Source organism: Petaurus breviceps, unplaced genomic scaffold (genome assembly GCF_028583685.1).
Source record: "Petaurus breviceps papuanus isolate PSGF00001 unplaced genomic scaffold, PetGlider_PUasm1.0 175, whole genome shotgun sequence".
In the NCBI taxonomy this organism is placed as follows: domain Eukaryota; kingdom Metazoa; phylum Chordata; class Mammalia; order Diprotodontia; family Petauridae; genus Petaurus; species Petaurus breviceps.
In genome coordinates this window covers 59,953,901-59,980,344 of record NW_027185764.1, presented here as the reverse complement: position 1 = coordinate 59,980,344, position 26,444 = coordinate 59,953,901, and the positions used below count along the sequence as shown (strand labels likewise).

Here is a 26,444-nt window from a genome sequence, read left to right as displayed (position 1 = left end):
CTTTGGGCTATAGGAGCACTCTTCTTCCCTGTGTCCTCTCAAGTCTGGATTCTCTCTCCTTATTCTTCTCCTCCCTTTCCACCCTTAGCCATGATATCTGAGAGGTGTGTCCCTCTTAGGGTTGCACCATATTGCTTGAGTGATGCCTGGCACACATTTTGGTACCTGGGCTGCCCACCAGTTCCTGAGAAGCAACTGATCAGGTCTTGCAAAACATGTGGATTACCAGAGGAACTGAAACACTTCCTGCAAGAGTTCTGATCAACATGGCCTTTGGAAACTCCAGAAATATACTACTACTATTACTAGTACTAGTACTGCTATTACTACTACTACCAATAACTCTCATATATGTGGCATTTTGAGGGTTATGAAGTGCTTTCCTCACAATGATCTCATGAAGTAGCTATTGTAAGCATTATACCCTATTTTCAAGATTAAGAACTGTGGCTCAGAGGATTTAAGGGACTTACTCAAAGTCATACAACTAGCAAGTTATTGGAACCAGAATTCCTGAAGTCTAGCGCCATTCTCACTAAGCTACCCTGCTTCTATATTTCCTCTGGCTGAGACTGCTTTTATAATCCCAGCTCTAAAGCCTGAACTTAAAACTCTAAATCCACTACCTAATCCTATCCCCATCCAGACCTAGGTTGACACTTTCCGGAGAAAGACTATCTGTTATCTACTGGGTAGCTACTACTCTCCAGCTATTCTTGGGATATACTGGCATTGATTTCCCTGGTGACATCACAGTCCTACCTCTGGGAACTTTGGTATCATGGGCATATACCCAACTTGCTGGGCAGAACAATATACTCATTCATCCATTCATCTATCTCTGCTATTCCCTGGTCAATCCACTTAGGAACCCTTGCCCTCCCTTTTCCTTAACTACGTATATGTGACCCTTCCCCTTGACCCTTACTCATGGCTCTTTACCAACCTGTTCATTGGCCCGATTCCAAAATACTCCTAAGACGAAGACAGCTGTGACTGGGGGTGCCAGGGAACTGGTGACCACCTGCATATAGATGAAGAGCTGGCCACTTTTGGAACCCTGGAGGACCGGAATCCAGACTACGCTGATGCCAATGAGGACCACAATAACTAGCCTGGAGAAGGAGAAACTCCATTATCACCCAGCAGTGAACATGCCATCCCCAGTATTTACATCAGTTCATCAATTTTTCCTCTCTAGCCTCTGTACTAGGGTTTGAGGCAGAGAAAGCTAGAATGAGAATGGTCCCCTACTCTCCAGTGACGCCATAGTCCCTATTTCTGTACTTTCTACTCTGGGACTTTCAGGAAATGGGGACAAGAGGAAAGGAATTTAGGAGGGATCAGAGTGAGAAAGATACTCTAAGGTGGTCTGCAAGGGAAAACCACACACTCCTTATTTCTTACATTTATCTTAACTACTCTATTCCCCATTTATAATTGTATTATGTGTGTCCCCCAATATTGCCTAGGCTAGGACTAAGGGCATAAATAGGTGTGATGAATTGATTGACTGGTTAACTGGATCCTGGACACCAGGGCTAGGCTAGGCTAGAAATAAAGACCAACCTAGCAGGGGCATGCTTAGGAATTTTTCCATCTGAAGCAAAAACATTTGGGAGGGCAGGTGAGGAACAGTGCTGGTACAGAGGATGACAGTCCAGTGCATGCTGTCCCATAGTAGCTGTCCTCCTTTTCCCCAGTCATTTCCTGGTCTGAGAGCCTGATCCTTTACCCTCTCACAAAGAGACATCTCTCCCCATCCTCAAGCCCCATAGACCCACTGGCCTGGAGAAGACCTTGAGTCATAGGGCTGTAGAATAACAAACTCCAGGGGAGAATCAGACTACTCTATTCAGGAGGAATTGCAGCCATTGGTGCCCATGTCAGCTTCTTTGGGCAAAGTCCTGGTCACTCTTCCCTAGTTACGTTTCTGTTTAGAGAATAATGGATTGTTGGAACCGTAAGGAACCTTAGAGATAATCCCATCCAACCCTCTCATTTTACACATGACAAAACTGTGGTCTAAGGCCACACAGCAATGTAATGACAGAACTGGGACTAAGAATCCAGGACTCCTGACTCTCAGTCCAATGATCTGTTCCTAATACTATACAGGTAGGAGGATAAGGGAAATGGGAGGTGGGGCCCTAGAATCCCAAAACAGAAGCCACAAGGAAGAGTCCCAAACACTTTTGTAGCAGTAAAGATGAGGAGTGGGTAGGGCTCAGGAGTCCTAAAGCTCCATGTCTCCAATAGAGAGCAACCAACTCTGCTCTTTCTAGTCCTTGGGTGGAGAAGAAAGGAGAGGAAAAGGGAAGGAATGAAGGTGACATACTAATTAATACTAATTAACACTTAGTTATGACACTTCTCAGCTTCAAAGTCTTTTCCAGGCCTTCATTAACCACTGTTCTCTCCCCATAAACCATAATTTCCCGTGTCTGTTGGAGGTCTCTTCTTGGATATCTTGTTAAAAACTCATGATGGCCCAAAGCAAACTTCTTATCTCTTCTCCTGACTTCACTCTCTCTGTGAACAGCATCAAGATCTTCCCTACCGCCCAGACTCAAAACTTCTTCCCCACTTCCACATTTGGTTACCAAGTCCTAGCAATTCTTCCATGGTGATATCTCCCAAACCTCTGTCTTTTTCCCTCCCAACAGACCATCTTAAGCTCATACCTTTAGCCTTTGACACCTAATACTTGGATTATTACAGCCACCAAACACTGGTCCCTTTGCCTAAAGAATCATCACAATGACGTTCTCTGTTATCCCTTCTGACTTAGCAGTCCCCTCAATCTCCATGTGTCAGGGAAGGTTTGGTTAGAGCACAATCCATTGATTGTACACCTTTTCCTTCTCCTCCACCATTATGATATATACTCAAATAATTGGGAAAAAATTTTATAGATAATTTCTCAGATAAAGGTCTTATATCTCAAATATATAAGAATATGAATCATTCTCCAATTGATAAATGGTCAAGAGATATGAACAGGCAGTTTTTCAATGAAGAAATCAAAACTATATGTAGTCAAATAAAAATGTTCTAAACATTACTGACTAGAGAAATGCAAATTAAAACAACTTTGAGATATCATCTTACACCTATCAGATTTGCTAAAATGATAGAAGGGGAAAATGACAAATGTTGGAGGGGATGTAGAAAAATTTGAGACATTAATACACCATTGGTGGAACTGTGGACTGAATCCTATCATTTTGGAGAGCAATCTGGAATTATGCCCAAAGAGTTATAAAGCTGTGTATACCCTTTGACCCAGCAATACCACTAGTAGGTGTGCTTCCCCAGGTAAACAGGGAAAAAGTAAAAGAATTACATGTTTTAAAATATGTATAGCAGCTCTCTTTGTTGTGACAAAGGACTGAAAATTGAGGGGATGCCCATCAATTGGAGAATGACTAAACAAGTTGTGGTATATCTTTGTGATGTAACACTGTTGTGCTGTAAGAAATGATGAGAAGGTTGATTTTTGAAAAACTGAAAAGATTTGCATGAAATAATGAAAATTGAAGTGAGCAGAACCAAGAAAATGTTATATACAGCAATAGTAGTTTGAAGAATAATTGTGAACCACCAAGTTATTCTGAGTATTATAAATACGCAAATCAATCCCAAAAGACCTATGAAGGAAAATGCTATCCGCCTCCAGAGAAAGAACTGATGGCCTTCTATAGTTTGGGAGGGAGACAGTTCAAAACTTTAAATGTAACCAAAGAAATTAAATTTTAAAAGCAAACAAAAATAAATATGCACTCAGAACTGTCAGTCCAGTTTCTACATTGAACTACCCACCTTACATTACCTTATCCAATTGTCTTGGAGATTTGTATTTGAATACTGCTTCAGACACTTAGAAACTGTTTCCTCATTTATAAAATGGGGGAGAATAATATTTGCACTACCTACCTTAAGGGTAATCCCTTATTATGAAGAAAGAGTGTTATAAGGCTTAAATCACTATACAAATGTGAACTGTTGCAATTAGTCTGATATCTCCTCCCTTAAAAAACAAACAAACAACCTAACAAAAAGGAACCCCTTCTACCCTCCCAGGCCAGTCACTAATAATCATAATAACCCTCACCTCTATCAGCACTTTCAGGTTTGCAAAGTGCTTTGTATATATTATCTAATTGAATTCTCACAACCCTGTAATGTAGGTGCTCCTATTACCCTTGTTTTACAGATGATGGAAAGGACTGAAAAAGGTTACCTGACTTGCTCAGGGTTATACTAGGCAGGGGATGAGGGTAGTTATTACCTCTCATGGAGCCCAGAGTCATAGCATCATAGATTTAGAGGTAGACCGACTGTATAGGTTTGGTCTCTAATTTTTCAGAGAAGGAAATTGGGACTCAGAGAGATTAAATGACTTGTCCAAAGTCACTTAGCTAGTAAGTGCCAGAGAAGATTTGAACTCAATTCCTCTGACTCCAAATCTAGCACTCTTCTTTCTAAACCCATGACATAAGAACAGAAGATTCATACTTCTCTCGCCCTAGAACAGGTTAAAAGCTCTTCCAGTCCCAGGCTTTCAGGGCCCCTTTTCTAGGAGCCCAAAGCAAGGTCACACTAGAGACAGCTCAAGCCCAATAGCTCATGTTCACGAGAGATGATTGTTAAAATTTCAGCATGAGCATTTACACTTTAGAGATCAGCAAATGCTACAAATCAATGCTCTACTCTGTTCTTTTGTTCATTACATAGACTTAAGAAAGGGAGGGGAAAAATCTTAATAATGCAGATAAATCTTTTGGAGAGCTAATTGTAAAACACTGGTCCCAAGACACAGGGTGGAGGAGGTCAGGCTTGTCCTCTTATGTCAGCCTCAAAAATTCAAGGCTTCCCTCCCCAAAGAGGCTTCCCTCAACACATCATCCTTCATCCCTCAAGAATCTGCCACTTAGGAATTCCTCTGGACCTTGACTGAAGCTACGTGGTTTTTTGTTTTTAATCTTAAAAATGATGATGATAGTAATAATCCCTCACATTTATATGACACTTTGCTTAGGCAAAGTCTCACATCTCATCTGGTCCATGACAAACCTGTAATCAACATCTGGCAGGTAAAACCACTGAGCTTCAGAAAAGGGAAGGCTTAGAGGAAACTCAAAGAACTTGCCTAATGTTGCTTGGCTAGTTAATGACAGCCAGGACCAGAACAAAGCTCTCTTGCCTCCAGAAGTGTGCTGGTAAATATTTAACAATGTGCTTTCTGAAAAACTTGAGCTACTTTTAAGTTTAATCTGAATTTTTAACATTTTCCCCATCACTTTCCTATGCCTAGACAATCAACAAAATAATTAATCAGGATTTGATTTGTAGCATTTGCAAATTTCTATGGTGTAAATGTTAACACTGAAAAACTAACTATGAGATCTCATAAGCCAGCATGAGCTGCCTCCAGCACACTCCTGGATTTACACAGAATAATGAACATAGTGGTCTACTTCCTCTCTCCATCTTGTGACAATCACCATCTTCTTATACTCTGGATTCCATCTTATTTCAGAGAGTCTACTTCATGTTCTTTGCTATGGTGCAAAGGGAAAAGGACTGAGTTTTAGACTCAGTAAAATATAAGCTCTTTGGAGGCAGGCAATAATATCTGGGCTTCTAGATGATGCTGTGGATGGCCCCTAGACCTGGAGTCAGGGGTACTCGAATTCAAATCAGGCCTCTGATAATTACTACATGAATTTTGTCAAGTCACTTAACCTCTGTCTGCTTCAGCTTCCTTATCTGTAGATTGAGAATAATAACAGCACCTACTTCCTTAGGGTTATTATGAGGCCGAACAACAACAGCGATGAGAATCAAATGAGATGATGTTTGTAGGATGCTTTGCTAACCTTAAATGCTAACTCATTATTCTTTCACAGAGGAGGAAACTGAGGCCTAGAAATAATGGTTAAGCAATCTGCCCAAGGTCACATAGCTAGTAATCAATCAATCAACAATATTTATTAAATAGTTACTATGTACCAGAAATTGTGTTAAATGTCGAGGATACCAGGAAAAGCCAAAAACAATCCCAGCATTCACGGAGCTGGATACAGAAATAGAATATTGAAAGGAATCATTAAGGGTAAGGAACTAGCAGCGGGAATGAAGTGGGGGGAGAACCAGGAAAGACCTCCTTCAGAAGGTGGCATTTGAGTGGGCCCTATAGGAATCCAGAGTATTCTGAAAGGTGGTGAAGAGGGAGTGAATTCCAGGGATGAGAGTTGGCCAGTGCAAAGGGGTGGGGATGGGAGATGGAGTTTGGTTGCAAGGAAAAGCAAATAGTTGAGCACAGTAGAACTGTGGAGTGGGATTTTGGAGAAGGGTGAATAATTACTGTAAAAAAAAAACCTAAAGGCAGGAAGGGGCAAGCTTGTGAAGAGCTTTAAATGCCAAAAGAGTTTATATTTGATCCTATAAGTTAATGGAGTACCATTGGAGTTTATCGGTAGAGGGGAGGGGGTGATATAGTCAGACCTGTACATTGGGAAAATTACTCTGGCAGATGGGTGGAGAATGAATTGGAGTCAGGAGATCCTTGTGGCAGGGAGATCAATTAGGAGGCCATTATAATATTCCAGTACTTTGTGATGACAGCTTGGGGTAGGGTGGTGACTGTAGGAAGGACAGGAGAAACTTGGACATTTTTCCAGGCAATGGGGAAGGAACCAATATATAAAGAGACACTGAAATATGTTTTGTATGACTTCATATGTTGTGGCATGGGTCTTGTATTTCTTGTCTTCTCAATGGGTAGGAGAGGGGTAGAGGGAGAGAAGTTGGAAATGAAAATTAAAAAAAAAGAAATGGAAGACGATGGTGGTGGTGGTAGTAGGGTTAATTTGTTGGAGAAGAGAGGAGAGGATGAGATCAAGGATGCATCTAGAGGAGTTGGCCTTGACAAGAAGAGCCACCTCTTCACAGACTGGAGTGAGGGAAGAGACAGTGGAGGATGATGTCAAAGGAATTTGTGATAAAGGGAAGTGGGAGGTTCTTGGTGGATGGCCTCAATTTTTTCAGTGAAATATGAGGGTGAATTCCTCAACTGAAAGGTTAGAAAAAGGAGATGCCAAGGGAAGCTTAAGGAGAGAAGGGAAGGTTTGGAAAGGCTACTTGGATAAAGAATTGATTAGGGAGGAGCAGAAGAATTGCTTTGCTGCAGTGAGGGCCCAATTGAGACAAAATAACATACATTTTTTGTAGACCCCATTCAGTAAGGTTTTGTGATTTCCACCAGCTCTGTTCAATAGCACTAGAGTAGGAGTGAAATAAGTGGCATCAGTGCCCGAGGACCCTTCCAATGCTGAGAATTCCAGTTCTGTACAGGTCCTAGTTCCCCTGAGCCTCCTTCATAAAATCCGGATAATAATATTTATACTATCTAAATAGTAAGTAGTGTTTAAACTTTTGTTGTTGGTTGTTGAGTTCTGTCAGTCATATATTCCACAAATATCTCATCTTATCCTTGGAACATCTCTGGGAAGTAGGTGTTACTATTATACCCAGATGAGGAAACTGAGGCAGACAGAGATGAAATTACTGGCCCAGTGTCATATAGCTAGGAAGTGTCTGAGGCAGGGTTTGAAGACAGCCTTTTCTGACTCCAGGTCCAACTGCTCTAGCCACTTTGCCCCTTATCTCATAAGGTCCCTGTGAGAATCAGATGAGATCTAAAAAGTAGTTTGCAAAACTTGATGTACCACATAAATGCCAGTTGTTATTATCTCCCACTCACAAGCAAGTCAGGTCTCTAACAGGACAGAGAAGCCAACCCTATGGCAGTCCCTGAATTCCCAGCATTAGCCTGAGCCAGGGTAGCTTGGGTCAGCATAAACCAACTCCAATCACTGGAATCACACTTAAAGGTTAAGGGGAGAGAAAAGAGAGGGAAGGAGAAGCAGGAGGAAGGAAGAAGAAGGGGACAGAGGAAGGAAGGAAAAGAGTGAGGAAGGAAAGGAAGAAAAAGAAGAGGAAGGAGGGAAGGAGGAGGGAGGCCAAGAGGAAGGCTAGGTGGTTATGATTGACCTGGGATGGACCAGTTGAGGGAAGGAGTCCAGAAGTCCCCAGACTGCTGCTGATAGCCTCGCATCTTTCTAGATATTTCTAATCTAGGGAGCCACAAAGGCCTGAGACAGAGGAGAAAAGGTCTTAGGATCCTGAGAGTAGCTGTGGGACAGAAGGATGGAACCATGAAGCACTGTTTGAAGGAGATTCCACTTTCAGGGGTGTGGAAAGCAATATATGATAAAAGGACTTGGGGAAAAGGGAAGGCCTACAGGACAGCTATGCAGGGTTTCTAGGACATCGGCGATCTTCCTCACTTTCTGGGTGAAGTCTAGTTCAGAAAAGACACTCTCTCCAGAGCAGACCATACCACAAACAGCTGTCCACAGGGGCTGTGTCCATAGGCTCATTCTGACCAACTTCATGAAGGCTAAGAAAGCCCTGAATTAACAAGTGAGGGCCAGGAAACCTTTTATCAGAACCTGACTAAGGATGGTTTGGTGATTCACCTCAAGCCAAGGTCAATAATCTTAACCTTCCTCCCTGTGCCAGTTAAGTGGGAGCTGTTTGCTGTTTACTGACTTTGAAGCTGAAACCTGTGGGTTGATTGCTAGTTCTGACTGACAATCATTACAGAGCTCAAGTGGTAGAGAGCTCCCTGGAGGCCTGAGGCCTGGGTGGGTAACCTGAGGATAAAAGGAGCGATTCTTCCCTCCCCCCCCCCCCCCCCCCCCAAAGGGGAATGGGATGGGATATACAGCTCTAATGGGGAATCACCAAACAGTCCACACTCATAGAACCCTAGGCAAAATAGCAAGGTTTGCTTACCCACTAACAACTTTTAAACCCCTGTTCAGCCTCAGAGCAATGGATAAACTCATTAAAATGGAATGTCAGTGTGACCTTGGGCAAGTCACTTAACCCCAACTGCCCTCCAAAAAGCAAAAAAAAAAAACAACAACCATAAAACAAACCAAAAAAATGGAATGTAAATGACTAATAAAAAAAAAAGTTCAGCCTGTTGCTTTCCCAGTAGCCTGGCATAGGGTCTTGGGATTTGGAACTGGAAAGGACTTTGGAGATAGATCATCCAGTGATTCTAATCCAACACCCTCATTTGCAGGTATTTTAACAAGATATTTCGCCAGTCTCCTCATTTTACAGAGGAGGAAATGGGCCTGTAAAAATTAAGGGATATGTTTATGGTCACGTGGGAAGTTAGTTTTAAAGTGGAGAATCTTGGTCTTCTGACTCTAGGTCCAGTCCCCTTTCCCCTATATAATGCTGCCCCTATCAAAACAAGAAATGAAGCAGGAAGAGATTTTTGTGGAGGCAGGAAGGGAAAGAATTCCATTTATAGAGCACCTACAATTGCCAGGCACTGTTAGCATCCCCATTTTACAGTTGAAGAAACTGAGTAAACTAAAGGTTAAGTGACTTGCCCAGAGTCACTAGCTAGCATCTGAAGTTGGATAAGAACTCAGGTCTTCCTGACCCTAGGTACCATTGTATATTATCCATTGCACCACCTAGTAGCCTCTCAACAAGTGAGCTCCTTGGCCTCTAAAATCCCACCCAAAGATGGCTGCCTATTTTCCACCTGAACAGGCTGGTCCTGGAATTTTCTCTCAGGAGTGCTTAGAATCAGACTCAGAAACACAGAATATTAACTTTGGAAGAGCAGCTCAGAGATAATCTAGTCCAATGATGTCAAGTGGACTTAGAAAACTTAGTTAACATTATCTAGGTCGCATTATATATTTATTTATTTTATTAAACATTTTCCAATTATATTGAATTTGGGTTGCACTGGGGAGTTTTTCTGGACACCTCAAGTTTGACATCTTACTCTAACTCTCTTATTTTACAGATGGAGAAAGTGATGCCCAGAAAGGATTAGTGATTTGCCCAAGAACACACATAAAGTGAATGGTAGAGCCAATTGCATTATCACTTAGGTTAGTACTTAAAGTGCTTTCATATACATTCTTTATTTGAGTCTCAAGACATGTTGGGGGCTTAAGGATTATTGTTCCCATTTTACAGAGGAAGAAACTTGCCCAAAGTCACACAGCTAGTTAAATGGCAGAGGATGGTTTACAACCCAAGTCTTATGACCCCAAGTTCAGTGTTCTTCCCTGGACTAATTCAACAATTCCATTCAATATTTATTAAGCTCCTATTGTATAAAAAGCATTATGCTTATTCTGGGGATACAAAGATAAAAAATGAAACAAGTAGCCCCTGCCTTCTAAGAGCTTATATTTTACTGGGTCTAGAGTTCAGATTCTCCTTTCCAACACAGCACAGAGCATGAAGGAGATTCTCTGAAATAAGATGGGCTCAAAGTATGAGGACAGAGTGATTGCTGAAAGAGGGGGCATGGAAGTAGGCCAATGTGTTCATTATTTTGTATAAATTGAAGTATGTGCTGGAGCTAGTTCATACTGGTTCATGAGAGTCAGTTGTTAAATTTTCAATTTGAACCTTTTACACCTCAGAAATTGGCAAATGCTACAAATAGGATTTGATGTTTTATTGACTGTATAGATTTAAGAAAGTGATGAAGAAAATGTTAAGAATGCAGATTAATCTTAAAAGTATGACTTGCATACATTTTTTTTGAGAGTCAGTTGTTAAACATTTAACAGTGTAAATCCCAATCTGAATTTTGGGGTGGGATGCCAAATTAAGCCTTGGTCCCCAAAAGTCACAGCATCCATTTAGAAGGGGATGTGTGTGTTTGTGTTTTTTAAAGCAACCGGGGTTAAGTAACTTGCCCAACGTTACACGGCCAGTTATTTTGTGTGGGTGTTAAGTATCTGAGGCTGGAACTGATACCAGGTCCTCCTGACTCTGGGCCGGCGCTCTTACTCACTGCACCACCTAGCTGCCCCATGGGGATGTGTTTTTGAAAGAGAAAAGAGGCCTGCCAACCTCTCCCCAACTACTTTCTTTTGAGCCACTGGAAAACCAAGCTTCTGACTCCAGCAAGGTCACTGTCCTCCTTCTAATTTGAGATTCCGTGACTAATTCCTTGGACTCCTCTAATTACATTCCCTTTGTTCTTCAAGTGCCCAAAATGGACTGTGTTTGGAGATTCAGAAGGCAGGAAATTATGGATCAGTTAACCACAGAAGGACAGAGATGTCCTGCTGGGAAAAACCACTTCCAGGCCATGGGCTGAGACTGAATCCCACCAGTAGGAGGAGCCCAGCCTGGGTATGGACCCCTAGGACTTACCTGCCCAAGGTTATATCCAGCAAGTGAGTGGCAGCCCTGGAAGCCAAATTCCTTGGGATCAGAGATTGTGTCCGGCTCCCTTTACACAAGTCCATATACAAATCAGTACTTGATAAGTACATTTTGATGATATGGAGGCAGAGGAAGCAACATATCGTAGTGAAAAACTGGTAGTTAGGAGACCTAGGTTTTCTAGTCTTGGCTCCTATCACTGTTTTTGCGATTTCAGGGAAGTTATAGAGACCTTCTAAACCTTAAAGTATTTCAGAATATTGACCCTAGATTGTCCATCTGTGCTATTATTTTCCTAACCTAGGTTTCCCTCTTTCTGCCCCTCTCAATGAGGGATGTAATCACTGCCCTACTTCCTAGTTATGTTCTCTACTCTTTTTTTCTCTCATGGTCTTTACTCAAGAAACCATTTGAAAATCTATAAAGTAATTACATTTCACTGAATTTCTTCTAGTACTACCAAACTAAGGTTACTCCCAAATCCACATATGATTTTAGGGGAGAGACCTTTTTAGAGGGGGGCACAGATTTCTCTCCTTCCTTATGAGGTTCTCAAACTGTGGGTGTGCTCCAAAGCTCTGTTACCCTGGACTATCACTCTCTCTGCTTCTCTCCTGGATACTCTCTCTCTCTCTCTCTCTCTCTCTCTCTCTCTCTCTCTCTCTCTCTCTCTCTCTCTCTGTCTCTCTCTCATTTGGCAGTTTCATGGTTCCCTTGAACTCAATGACCAACTCTATGCAGATGATTACAGAGCTATATATTCAGTCCTAGTTTCTCTCTTGAGCTCCAGTCCAACATCACCAACTACCTGTTGGACTTTTCAAGCTGGATGTCCCTTAGGAATCTTAAACCCAATATATCCAAAACAGAATTCATCATTTCTACCCTCCCCCCGCCAAAATCTTTCCCTCCTCTAGAGCCCTCTTTCTATCGAGGGCACCCAAATTTGCAACCTCTATGTCATTTTAGACTCACAGTTCTCACATACCCCACATAATCTGTCAGTAGTCAAATCTTGTCACTTCTACCTCCATAATATCTCTTGCCTTTGACCCTTTCCCTCTACTTACATGACCACCACCCTAGTTCATGCCCTCATCCCCTCTTGCCTGGACTTCAGAATTGGCCTCCCTAGTTTTTTAGTTTTTAGTTTTTCCCATTTCAAATCATCCTCCACAAAACCACCAAAGTAATTGTAGAATACAGGTCTGACCATGTCACCTCCTCACTCAGTAAATTCTTAGTGATACTCTGTTACTTTTAGAATCAAATATAAATCCCTCTGTTTGGCATTCAAAGCTCTTGACAACCAGGCCCCATTCTTCCTGTATAACCTTATTATACATTGTTCTCTTCATACAGACCTTCTTGCTTTTCCTGACAAATAATATTCTGTGACTTTGCATAGCTTGCCCATTTGTCTAGAAGACTCTCCTTCCTCATTTCTACCTCTTGGAACCCCTGGTTTCCTTCAAGTTTCAATTCACACACCACCCTCTGCATGAAAATTTTCCTTGTCTCCCTAGCTGCTAGGGCCTTTCCTCCTCAAGATTACCTGGAATCTGCTTTTGTCTATATTGTTGTCTCCCCAGTTAGAATGTAAACTCCTGGGGGCAGGAAATATTTCACTTTTGTCTCTATATCTCCAGCACTTAATATCATGCCTGATACATATGGGAATTTAATAAATGCTTGTTGGAAAAATAGTTCACCTGTCAGATCAATGGAGGCGGGAAATGCTCAAACAAGAGTCAGAGAACATTATGAAATGCAAAATGGATAGTATTGATTATATCAAATTTAAAAGGTTTTGCACAAACAAAATAAATGCAACCAAAATTAGAAGGAAAGCAGAAATATGGGAAACAATTCTTACAGCAAGCGTTTCTGATAAAGGCCTCATTTCTCAAATATATAGAGAACTGAGTCAAATGTATAGGAATATAAGTCATTCCCCAATGATAATGACCCATTGATAAATGGTCAAAGGATATGAACAGACACTTTTCAAATGAAGAAATTAAAATTATCTATAGTCATATGAAAAAATTCCCTAAATCACTATTGATTAGATAAATGCAAATTTAAACAGCTCTGAAGTACCACCTAACACCTGTCAGATTGGCTAAAATGACAGAAGAGGAAAATGATAAATGTTGGAGAAGATGTGGGAAAATTGTGACTAATGCATTGTTGGTAGAGTTGTGGACTGATCTAATCATTCTGGAAAGCAATTTGGAACTATGTCCAAAGGGCAATCAAACTGTTGCATACCCTTTGATCAATCTGACCAAGACCTTTGATACTGTTAATTGTGAAGGCTTATGGAAAATTATGTCAAAATTTGGTTGCCCAGAGAAGTTCATCAACGTTGTATATCAATTTTTTGATAGCATGCTTGCCCAGGTTCTAGATAATGGACAATGCTCTCATCCTTTCCCAGTCACCAGTGGAGTGAAACAAGGCTGTGTGCTTGCTCCCATGCTTTTTAAAAAGATGTTTTCGGCCATGTTGTCAAATGCTTTCAATGAAGATGAACACGGCATCAAGGTCAGCTACCATGCTGATGGTAAATTCTTCAACTTGAAAAGGTGACAAGCCAAGACCAAAGTGGAGGGAGTATTTTGTGAATGATTTTTTTGTTTCCAGATGATTTTACACTCAATGCAGCCTCTGAAGCTGAGATGCAACAAATTATGAATCAATTCTCTGCTGTTTGTGCTAATTTTGGTTTAACAGTTAACATCAAGAGAACACAGGTGCTCCATCAGCCACCACCACACCATCCATACAGGGAACCATCAGTTACAGCAAATGGAGAAGTTTTGAATGCTGTGGATAAGTTCACTTACCTTGGTAGTGTACTTTCCAGAGAAGTACACATTGATAATGAGGTTGATGCACGAATTGCCAGAGTTAGCTCAATGTTTGGGAGGCTCCGAAGAAAAGTATGGGAGAGAAGAGGTATTAGACTGTCTACCAAACTGAAGGTCTACAGAGCCATTGTGCTGACATCATTGTTGTACATCTGTGAAACCTGGACAGTCTGCCAGCACCATGCCAGGAACTGAATCACTCCATTTGAATTGTCTTAGGAAGATTCTGAAGATCACCTGCCAGGATAAGGTACCAGATACCGAGGTCCTTACTCAAACTAAACTGCCAAGCATTCAAACTGTTTCAGAGAGTGCAACTCTGATGGGCTGGCCACATTGTTCAATGCAAAATGTACACTTGCCAAAAAGACTATTTTATGGAGAACTCACACAAGGCAAGAGCTCACTTTGGTGGTCAGAAGAAACAATACAAAGACACTCTCAAGGTGTCTCTTCAGAACTTTGGAATGAATTGTGTGACATGGGAGACACTGGCACAGGACTGATCAGCATTGTGTGCCCACATCAGAGAAGGTGTTGTGCTCTGTGAGCAAAGCAAAATTGAAACAGCAAGATCCACAAATATGGAGTATCCACCCCAAATGTTCACACAGAGTATTTGTGCCTGACCTGTGGTAGAACATTCTGAGCTCATATTGGTCTGATCAGCCACAGTTGGATACATTGAAACTTGACTCTAGCATAGTGATGTCATTTTGGTCCTCTTCAAGAATGAGGGACAACAGCCAACCAATCCTTTGATCCAGCAATAAATAATGCTACTAGGTCTGTTTCCCAAAGAGATCATAAAAAGGGGAAAAGGACCCACAGGTACAAAAATATTTATAGAAGCACTTTTTGTGGTGGCATGGAATTGGAAATTGAAGAGATACCCATCAGTGGGGGAATGGCAGAACAAGCAGAATATATGAATGTAATGGAATACTGTTGTACTATAAGAAATAACGGGCAGGCAGATTTCAGAAAAACCTGGAAAGACTTATACGAACTGATGCTGACTGAAGTGAACAGAACCAGGAGAACATTGTACACAGTAACAGCAACATTGTACGAAGATCAACTATGATAGACTTAGCTCTTCTCAGCAATGAAATGATCCAAGATTCATGATGGGAAATGCTTATCCACAACAGAGAAAGAACTGATGGAGTCTGAATGCAGATTGAAGCATATTACTTTCGCTTTTTTGTGTTTTTTTTTTTTGTGGCTTTCCCTTTTGTTCTGTTTCTTCTTTCACAACATAACTGATGTGGAAATATGTCTACATGATTGCACATATATAAACCTATATCAGATTGCTTGCTGTCTTGGGGGGGAAGGAGGGAAGGAGAAAAAATTTGGAACTCAAAATCTTATAAAAATAAATGTTGAAAACTATTTTTATATGAAATTAGGAAAAATAAAATACGATTTAAATTTTTTTTAAATCCTTGTTGGTTGATTGAGTTAGGACTTAAGGATGACTTAATATAAGCTCCTGGAAGACAGATACTATTTCATTTTTTACTTTTAATATGCCCAACCCCTCTCTTATCTTATATATTGGCTGTTTAATAAGTGCTTGTTAATTGAATTTAGTTGAGTTTTTCATAACCTGTCCCCTTCCTACCTTTCCAGTTTTCTTACACCTTACTTTCTTTCAACAACACACAGGAATTTCCTCTCCCACATCATTCCATGCTTGGAATGCTGTCCCCTTGCCTCTTGCTTCTTAATTTTGGGTGGCTCCCTGCAAGACTCAGCTTTCCAAAATATGTATGTGTATATACACATATGCATATGTGTGTATGTATGTCTTCTTAGTTGTGTATATGTTCTTTCCCATTAGAATGTAATCTCCTTGAGAGCAGGGACTGGATTTTTGCCCTTCTTTGTATAACCAGTCTTTAGCACAGTGTCTGGCACATAGTAAGTCTTAATAAATACTTGATTTGAGCTCATCAGGGTGCTGTGTGGTCAGAATAGACAGACAAACTCAAGAGAATTATTTAAATAGAATCCAGGGTGTGCTACTGAGCTGTTTTTCAGTTGACTGTTAGGAGAGAAGCATCAACCAGGGACTGAATGGGGAACGTAGGGACCTTGAGCCCAGGTAGAAAGAGACTCTACTCCTCCAGTGAACAAAGGAACTGAAAGAAATAATTCCAGCTCTGAACTGGGAGTGGGAGTTAGGGTGAGCTAGCCAGGAAGGAGAAGGTTCAAAGTACATGGAAATGGGCTGAGCCAGAAGGTCTAAGAGGGAAAAAAAATTAACAACTGGAAGACACTTAACAAGTCTTTCAGCCAAGTCAGGCCTATGAACCTATAACTTACTACACTCACTCTTCACAGTTTGTGCTCTGAACTTTCCTGTAGAATATTTTCCAGTGAGACATTGGGTTACAGGTACTGCACTACAGGGCAGCAGGTCAGAGATGTAGAACCTAAGAAAGTAGGAAATGTGGAAAGGTTGTGATTTAAAGAGGCACAGTTTTGGAGGAGAAATCTCCTGAAGGTTTCCCCAGAAAACCTGGGATTCCAAGGCTGCCTTGTACTAAATTTTATTCCAAGATCTTTTTTTTTTTGGTAACAGCAGGAGCTGACTGTAGTAGGAAGCATCATGCTAAGGGTGACTAAAGGGTCACTCCTGCAGGTACCCCCTTCCCCCTCATCTCCCCAGCATTTACTCCCTCTGTGATCAGCCTCTGATGGATCTGTTTTAAAGTTAATTAAGCTGGATGCAAACAAGGCTGTGGGCTTACAGGAGATGATTCGATGGCCTCTGTCTACCAGCCACACAACATGTTCCAACAGGCCCTGTGGAACAGGAAGAAGCTCTTGCTTTGCATAGTCCAAGACACTAGGTATAGGGGTGGGGGCATGGGCTCATCAGACTTCTTATTAAAACTTGCCCCTAGATCAAAGCACCAACCTCCTGGTAATTTTCAGCTTTCTGGTAAACAATTGATTGGGGGCTGGAGGGGGACAGCAAGGGAACATTTCTTCTTCTGGGAAATCTGGAACATGAGTAAAAGTGTTCAGACACTCAGCACCCCTTCCCCCCACTCCTCCTTGCAACAGTTTCCTCATTGTTATTCCTGTCTTCTTCATTTCCATGCTACAGATGTTGCCACTTTAATCTTCCTAATCACATCACTTTCCATCAAAAAAAATAAATAGCTCCCTATTTCCTACTAGATGAAGTCCAACAAAACTCATTAGCATGACATTCTACCCTCCACAATCTCTGACCCTAGACTTCCTTTCCATACCTTATTTCCTAACTCCACTTCACATATCCCAGACTCCAGCCAAACAGGCCTACAGCTATTCACGCAATATATTTCCTCCATTTGGAATGCTCTACCATCTCTGCCAATTCAATTCCTACCCATCCATCAAAGCCCAACCCAAATACCAGCTCCTCAGTGAGAGCTTCCCTGATCCCAGCTGGAAGTGACCTCTTCCTGATCTGCTCCCACCAACCCCCTTCCCAATCCCCCAGCATATAATTTGTGACTTTCTCATTGGCCAATATAATATTATGTCTTATGTTGAAGTTATCAGAATACATGCCTTTTTTCCCTCTATTTTCTCTATTATTCTGTAATGTAGAATTTTTCAAAGTGGCTTCATGTGGGGAGGGGTTGACAAACCCTCTCAGAGGCTATGGCATGACTCCAAAGAACATGTGATCTATCAATGATGAGTGGGAAGATAAGTTGCATCTCAGCCCCAAGGCTCAATCTTCTGGGTTGTCTCCAACATAATCACAACTACCCTTCATCCATTACAGCCCAACACTTCCTTATTCCATACCTTACTGCCATTCTGCAAGCTCCCAATCCTCCCCCTTCTGCCCTGACAATCCTGGAAGGAAGTTACAATCTAAATGCAACCCAGGCACCCACAATAGCAGCTACCCAGGTGTTATTGGGAAAATATCAGTCTTCTTCCCAACTCATTTGGTTAGGTACAGACAAACCATATACCACAACAAACTCCAAAAGTACACACAACCTAAATATAAAAGGTCATATCATAAGCAAATTAGAAAAGAAGGGATAGAAATACCTTTCACAGTTATGAACAGTGGAAAAGTTCTTTACCAAACAAGGGATAGCAAAGATCACAAGAGAAAAAATGGACAATTTTGAGTACATAAAATGTTTTTGCACAAACAAAACCAATATGATTAGCAGAAAAACTGTTAATTGGAAAAAAAAATCTTTGCAGAAGTTTTTTTTTCTTATAAAGTTCTGTTGTCCAAGACCTACATGGAATTTATTAAAATATATAAGAGCAAGAGTCACCCAACAATAAATAAATCATCAACAGTTATGAACAAGTAGTTTTCAAAGAAGAAAGACAAACTATCAACAACTATATGAAAAAGTGTTCCAAATCACATGCACCTCCACTGTGTGTCCATTGCAAGGATCAGCAAACCCGGCTTTCCTTTCTTTAGTCCAATAGGACCCTGACTGCATGCATACCATACCTGCCTACCAACAGGAGCTCCTTTTCTCCTGCTCGAGGTCTCAGCTTCCTCCAGATGTCCATAGTGAAGAGTGTGCTGCTACTGTTGAAGATGGAGGTCAAGGAGGACATCAAGGCCGCCATCATGACAGCAATCATCAGTCCCCGAAGTCCTGACAGCATTGAGAAAAAAGGTCATGGTGACAAGGCAGGTTCTTCACCAACCTCCCCCTACCCTGTACCCTTCCTGTCAAATACAAATGGATCTATCTAGACCCCAGGAAGAACAAGAGGCTATGATTCAAGCCCTGGATTTTCCAGTGACTCACTCATGGTCAGCGAGTCACTCATCCTCCTTATACCATCTGTCTTTTTAACAAGGACAATGGGATAAGCTCTAAGGTAACTTCCAGCTCTGATGTTCTGTCATTATATGTTTTCTTTTCCTCCGAGGCAGGTACATTAGGACCATTTTACAAAGAAAGGTAACCAGAAACCTAGAGAGGGTCTGAGATTTACCAAAAATAACACACAGGTAAATCAAGATTAGGGCCACAGTTCGGATTCATCTCCAGGCCTAGGTCCCTGCCTTCATTGTGCTTAACCTCTAGGTCTTAATTTTATATTCACTGCTTTGGGGAAAGGATAAAGACCTTTACTGAGTTGGCTGGAGATTAGGGGTGGGGACAATGTAAGGAAGCAATTCTGTCAAAGAAAACTGAAGAAGGGATCTTCTAAGAAAAAGATACAATTTATGGCAGGTGTGAGCCAGGCCCAAACAGAAGAGAAACACAAGAATGGGTGAGAGACAGGCCAGAGCCTATGAGAAAAGGGAGGGGGAGGAAATAAGACTCAAGCCACCAGACAAAAGCATGAAGGAGGGAAGAAGAAAACTGACAGGGAAAGAAAGAGTGAAATTGAGGAAGAGTGAAGGAAAGAGAACTTCCAGTTAAGATGGCAAATGTTTAAGGTTCTAGAACTCAGCTCTCCCAGCAAATACTCCAACAATGATTTATAAGAATACCAAATGAAACAATGATCAAGAAAACCAAAGAGAAATACCAGTAAATCCACAGGAGTACACAAGAGGACCAGAAACTTGCAGGTACTCTGAGTCTGGATTTACCAGGAGCACATAAAAGTAGATCAATTTCTGATAAATGAGACCTGAAGCCAATGGGATTCTGGTCCTGCAATGTTAGCCACTTGGACAGTGTGGCACCTGATGGTAGGTAATATCTCATGAACCTCACTCTTATCAAAACTGGGCGAGGGATGATTGAACACGCATACACATACACACATAAACAATTTGATATAGAAATACATTAAGCAGAGTATCAGGACAGGGAAAGGAGAGAAGGGAAAGGAAGTAAAGTTTAAGAGGAAGGATGGAGAAGGAATAGGTCCTAGTAAAGCAAAGTAAACTTCATCTTTAAAGAGGAGATCACAAGGGGAGGATTAAATGGATAGAAAGTGTAAGGGCCAGTGACTGGGATCTAGGACAGGTGAAGAGTGGAGAAGCAGAGTAGTAAGATCAGAGCACTTAAATTATAAATCACTAATATAAATTTCATTCCCTTTCTTTTCCCCTTTTCTTCTCATTTGTAAGGGTAGAAATCAAGGGGCAAGAAGAGAAAATTCTAAGGATACAATGGAGGTAAAAACACAATAAACAATAAATATGAATGGAATGAATGCACTCAGAAAATGGAGGAGGGTAACAGAATGGGTTAGAAAGCAGAAGCCAACAACATGTTCTTTACAAGAAATATAAAGGTGAAATATAAAGATTCATAAAGAGTTAAAGTAAGGGATTGAAGTATAATTTACTATGCTTCAGATGATTTTTTTTTAAAGCAGGGGTGGTACTAACGATCTCAGTCAAGACAATAGTAAAAATAGCTATGGTTAAAGGAGATAAAAAAGAAAACCATATCATATATAAAAGCATAAGAAATAGTTAAATAATATCAATATATTAAGATACATGCACCAAATAGAATAGTATATAAGTACTTAAAAGAAAAGCTAATCAAATTACAGGGAGAAATAAATAGCAAAACTAAAATAGTTGGGTATATCACTGTGCCCTTTTCAGACAAATCTAACAAAAAGATGAATAAGAAAAGCTGTCCTAAATATAGTTTTGGAAAAGTTAAATAAAACAAACCTGTGAAGATTACTAAATGGAAATGGAAAGGAATATATATATATATATATACATGTATATATGTATATATACACATATATATGTGTATGTATATACATATGTATCCTACACATAAATATTAGCTTCACGTAACATCTTTATAAAAACTGACTGTGTATGGGCATAAATAACTCATAAATAAATTCAGGAAAGTAAAACCATTAAACATATCTTTTTTTTTTTTTAAGCAATCAGGGTTAAGTAAATTGCTCAAGGTTACACGGCCAGTTATTTCTGGGTGTAGTGCTGAGTGTCCGAGCCCGGGATTCGATCTCCAGGTCGTCCCAACACTGGAGCCAGTACTCTTACTCGCTGAGCCACCTGGCTGCCCCTAAGCAATTGGGGTTAAGTAACTTGCTCAAGGTTACACGGCCAGGTGTTTCTGGGTGGGTGCTAAGTGTCTGAGCCCGGGATCATTAAACATATCTTTACTGAACAAAGTACAACAAAATTAAAATCAATAAAGGTTTTTTGAAGAAAGGATTCAAAAAGACATAATATAATCTTTAAAAATTGATAGGTCAAAGAACAAATCTTAAAAACAACAGATCATTGAAGAAAATGATAATGAGACAACATTGCAAAGCTTTTGGTTTGCAGCCAAAACAGTACTCAGGGTAAAACATATATTGCTAAACACTTTAGTCAACCAAAAGAAAAAGAACAGATTAATGTGCCAGACATGGGACTAAAAATAAAACTTAGAAAAAATTATAGAAAAGAAACAATTCAGAAACCTCCAACTAAATGTAAAAAATAGACATCCAAGACAAAGCAAGAAAGTAAACTTTAAAAAAACTGCTGAATTGATAAGACAAGCAGCATGACATAGTAAATAATGTTGAACTTTGAAGGCAGAAGAGAAATCTGTGTTCAAATCCTGCCTCAGATATTCACTAGCTGTGCAAACCTGGTCAAATAATTTAGTATCTCTTATTCTCAGTTTCTTCATATTTAAAATTAGGGTTAGGTCCAATGACACCTAAATTCTCTTCTAGCTCTAAATCTATGATTCCATGTTTTTTGAAAAAGTTAATGAAATAGACAAATCATTAGCCAATTAGATTTTTAAAAAGAGATGGAAAACTATATTACCACACTCAAAAAATGAAAAAGGAGAATTCACAACATATTAAGAAGAAAAAAGGGAAATTATTCAAAACCATTTTGCAAAAGTATATACCATCAAAACATATAACTTAGAAGAAACGTATAAATATTTATAAAAATATTAAATACTCAAATTATCAAAAGAAGAAATAGAGAATTTAAATAATACAGTCTCAGAAAAAAAAAAGAAACTGAACATACCATAAATTAACTCCCAAAGGAAAGAATCCTAGGATCAGATGGATTTTACAAGTGAATTCTGCCAAACATTCAAATAATAATTAACTCTGGTATTATATAAGTTGTTTGTAAAAATAGAGAAAGAAAACAACCTTACCAAGTTCCTACTATGAGTGGGTTCTGACACATAAACCAAGGAGAGATAAAGCAGAGAAAGAAAATTAAATACATATTTGTAATGAATGTCAATGCAAAAATATTGATAGCAAACAATCTACAGCAACATAGCAAAAATATTATTCACTTTGAGCAGAATTGATTTATATCAGGAAGATAGAATTGGTTCAATATCAGGACAATTATAAGCACAATAGGCCATATTGATTACAAAAAAATAAGAACTACATAATTACATCAAGAGATGCAGAAAAGTCTTTTGCAAAATACAACACTCATTTGTATTAAATTTTTAAAAAATCAGACCAAAAGGAACTTTATTTAATAGTATAAATAGTATCTACCTAAAACTAAGAGGTAATATTATCTGTAATTGAGAAATGTTAAAGGCCTTCCTAAGAAAATCAGGAGTAAAGCAAGGAAATCGTTAGTTCCTAAAATACTAGCTGGTACAGCAAAACAAGAAAAATAAATCAAAGGATTAAACATAGACAAGAAAAATAAATCAAAGGATTAAACATATAGAAAAATTTTGCCCTTTTATAGATGATTAACTTAGAGAATCCTAGTTAAAATTTGATTGAAATAATTATTTCAGCAAAGTATATAGAATATATAAATATAGAATAAATATATAAACTCATCAACCTGTTTATATATTACCAAAAAAGCCCAGTAGGAAGAGATAAAGAAAGATATGTCATTGAAAATAACTACCAAATATAAAAATATCTTAGGAATCTACTTACACACACACACACACACACACACACACACACACACGGGAATTATCTGACTAAAACTACAAACATTCTTTATGGAAATAAAGACAGAGTTAAATAATTGAAGAGATACTAATTGCTCATGGTTGGGTAATAGTAACATACAAAAATTACAGTATTATCTAAATTAATTTACAGATTCAGTATTACATATAAGTACAAAAAATACTTTATAGAACAGACTAAATAACAACAAAATTCACCTGCAGAAACAAAAAGTCAAGAAACTCAAGGAAAATAATGACAAAAACCATAATAGAAGAGAGCCTAGCAGTGCCACATCTCAAACTATACTACAAAGTGGCAATCATCAAAACTGTTTCTTCCTGGTTAAAAATAGACAAGTTGGTCAAGGTTATAGATTAAGTACACAAGGCCCAGAAGCAAGTGAACCTAGTATTTGTTTATAGTGTTTGATAGACCCACAGCGTTTGATAAAAACCAGCTACTGAGTTAACACTACTTGTCAAAAATTTCATGGAAAGCTAGAAATCAATTTGGCAGAAATTAGATTTAGACCAACATTTCATAGTATTTAACATAATAATCAGCAAAGGGATACATGACCTAAATATAAAAGATCACATATCGTAAACAAATTCGAGGAAAAGGGTAAAGAGATATTCCTCACAAGTATAGATATGTAAGAGTTCTTGACCAAACGAGAGACAGAAAGGATAATAGAAGGCAAAACGGACAATTTTATTACATAAAATTGGAAAGTTTATGCACATACAAAACAAATACAGTTAGAAGGGCAACAGTTAACTGGGGAAAAATATTTGTAGCAGATTTTTCCTATAAAGATCTGATATCCTGGACATATAAAGAATGGATAAAAATATAAAAGAATTAAAGTCACTCCACAATATATAAATAGTAAAAGGATAAAAAGAAGCAGTTTTCAAAAGAAAAAGGCAAACTATTAATAATTCAAACCACTAATTATAAAAGAAGTGCAAATTAAAAACTCTGAGGTTCTACCTCACGTCATCAGATTGGCAAAGATGACTAAAAAATGGCATTTATTAGGTGAAGACTATGGGGAGACAGTAATATTAATGCATTATTAGTGGAATTATGCATTGGTACAACCATTCTGAAAAGCAATTTGGAACCATGCCCCAAAAGTCACTTAATTTTTCATATCCTTTGACCTAGTGTTGTTATTATTGCTGCTACTTTATACCCCAATAGAGTTCAAAAACAGAGGTAAAGGACCCATGTGTACAAGAATAGGTGGTACACATCCATTGGGAAATGGCCAAAATTTATAGAATATCAATGTAATGGTCTATATTGCATCATAAAAATTGCTAGAGGGATAGATGAAAAGAAATGTAGGAAGAACTGAATGAACTGACATGGAATAAAGTGAGCATAACCAGGAGAACAAAATTTCTACAACTAATAATGTAAAGGAAAACAAAGAAAGTAACATAAAGGAAAACCACTTTGGAAGATTAAAGAATTCTGCTTAAAGCAATGACCAATCATGATGACCCTAGCAGAATGATGATGAAACATGCTTCCCCACTCTAGGCAGGGAGAAGAATTAGAGATGCAAATAAGAAGTAAATTTTCAAATAAATTGTATGTGAATTTAAATTTGTTTTGATTGACTATATGTTTTCTAAGGACAGGCTTTTATTTGGGATGGTATAGAGAGTGAAGGGGTTGAGTGCTATAGATAGTGATGTGAAGAAGCAGAAGAAGCAGCAGCAGCAGCAGAAGAAGAAGAAGAAGAAGAAGAAGAGGAAAAATTTAAGAACATTTAAAAAATATACACATTAAGGGGACACATAAACATGACATTATTGGTATTACTGTGTTAAATTTAATATGGGCTTTAAAAAATAAGTTGGGCATAATAGCTGTTCACAATTTCATAATCTTTTTTGTTCTTTATATATTCAAATGTTTATGTTTGTTAAGTTCATAATAAAAAAGAAAACTAAGAAGGAAAAAAACAAGAAAAAGAATACTGATTAGGGCAAAACAGGCGATGAGTGGCAGAAGATGGGAACCCTAATATTGGGGGAGAACTGTAGGTTCCTAGAATGCCAAAGCCAGTAAGCACCTTAGAGACCTAAGGCCCATCTGGCTTAACCCTCTCTTTCTACAGATGAGGAAAATGAGGCCTAGAGAGAGGAAGTAACTTGTTGTCACACTGTGAGTTAGTGGTAGAACTAGCATTAGAATCTAAGTCTTCTCAAGGTCTAGGGGTGCTAGGGACTTGAACCTATGGTATTTTCCACATTTTCCAGGGTTAAATCAACTGAACCTAGTTTTCCATATTTTCAGGTCTATAAATGTGATATGCCATACATCAGATTTATTTATTTATTTTTGAGGGGAGGCAATCAGGGTTAAGTGACTAGCCCAGGCTCACACAGCTACCATGTTTCCCCAATAATAAGACACTGTCTTATTAATTTTTTTTGGACAGAAAAACACCAGAGGGCTTATTTTCAGGGGAGGGCTTATTTTAATGAACATTGACAGCAATTTTAATAAACAGGTAAATGTGAACAAAAAAATGTACCTTTATTCAATAAGCAAATCACTGGGGAAGAACAGGATGACGTGCTCACTGCTGCAGCTCTGATTGGATGCAGTTCGGAGCACGGCGTGCGTTTCACCGGGGGGGGGGGACGGTGCATACAGAGGGTACCATAATGTAGCATGTAGCGCAGGGGATCACCTTCACTACAGTAGCAATCTCAATAGGGCTTATTTTTGGGGGAGGGCTTATTTTAGAGGAATCTTACACAGTAAGGGGAGGGCTTATTTTCGGGATAGGTCTTATTATTGGGGAAACACGGTAGTAAGTGTCTGAGGCTGGATTCGACCTCAAGTTCTCTGACTCCAAGGCTGTTCCTCTATCTGCATAGCCTAGCTGCCCCTATACGTATTTATTGAAACTAAGAGATGCTTAAGTATGCTTTGATAATGCCTAGCACATAGTAGAATAAGGAGGAATGGTAATTAAGGTTCAATATGGCAGATCTTGAAATCCAAGGAGGCAAGCACACTCCAAGGATTCTGGGTCTTAAAAAGTTAGTACTTCTAGAAGGTGTTTATAGATCAAGGACTTTTATTAGTTTGTGAAGGAGAAAGCTCTGAGGCCATGATTAAGGTGTCCTGTACCAATGCCTAGGAGCTAGAAACTGACTGGGACTGAAAAGGCCTAATGGCCAGAACCAGAAGTTTCATAATGACATAGATATTCTTGTTCTTTTTTTTTTCTGGATCTGTGGCAGGACTCAGTTCTTTCTCACTCACATTCCAGACTTCTATCCACTATGCCATCCTGCCAATCCCTACTGAATAGAA

At 39.3% G+C, this 26,444-nt stretch overlaps 1 protein-coding gene across 1 annotated transcript in view; it reads right to left on the bottom strand.

Annotated features, from left to right (window-relative positions):
* Positions 1 to 26,444, bottom strand: part of SLC5A10 (solute carrier family 5 member 10) — a 182,307-nt gene that overhangs the window by 17,176 nt on the left and 138,687 nt on the right. Inside the window, exons 11-12 of the mRNA XM_069085195.1 lie at positions 18,670 to 18,820; positions 947 to 1,115 (exon numbers count right to left, since the gene is read on the bottom strand). Coding sequence (XP_068941296.1) covers positions 947 to 1,115; positions 18,670 to 18,820 — 320 coding nt within the window. The remainder of the gene's footprint in view (positions 1 to 946; positions 1,116 to 18,669; positions 18,821 to 26,444) is intronic.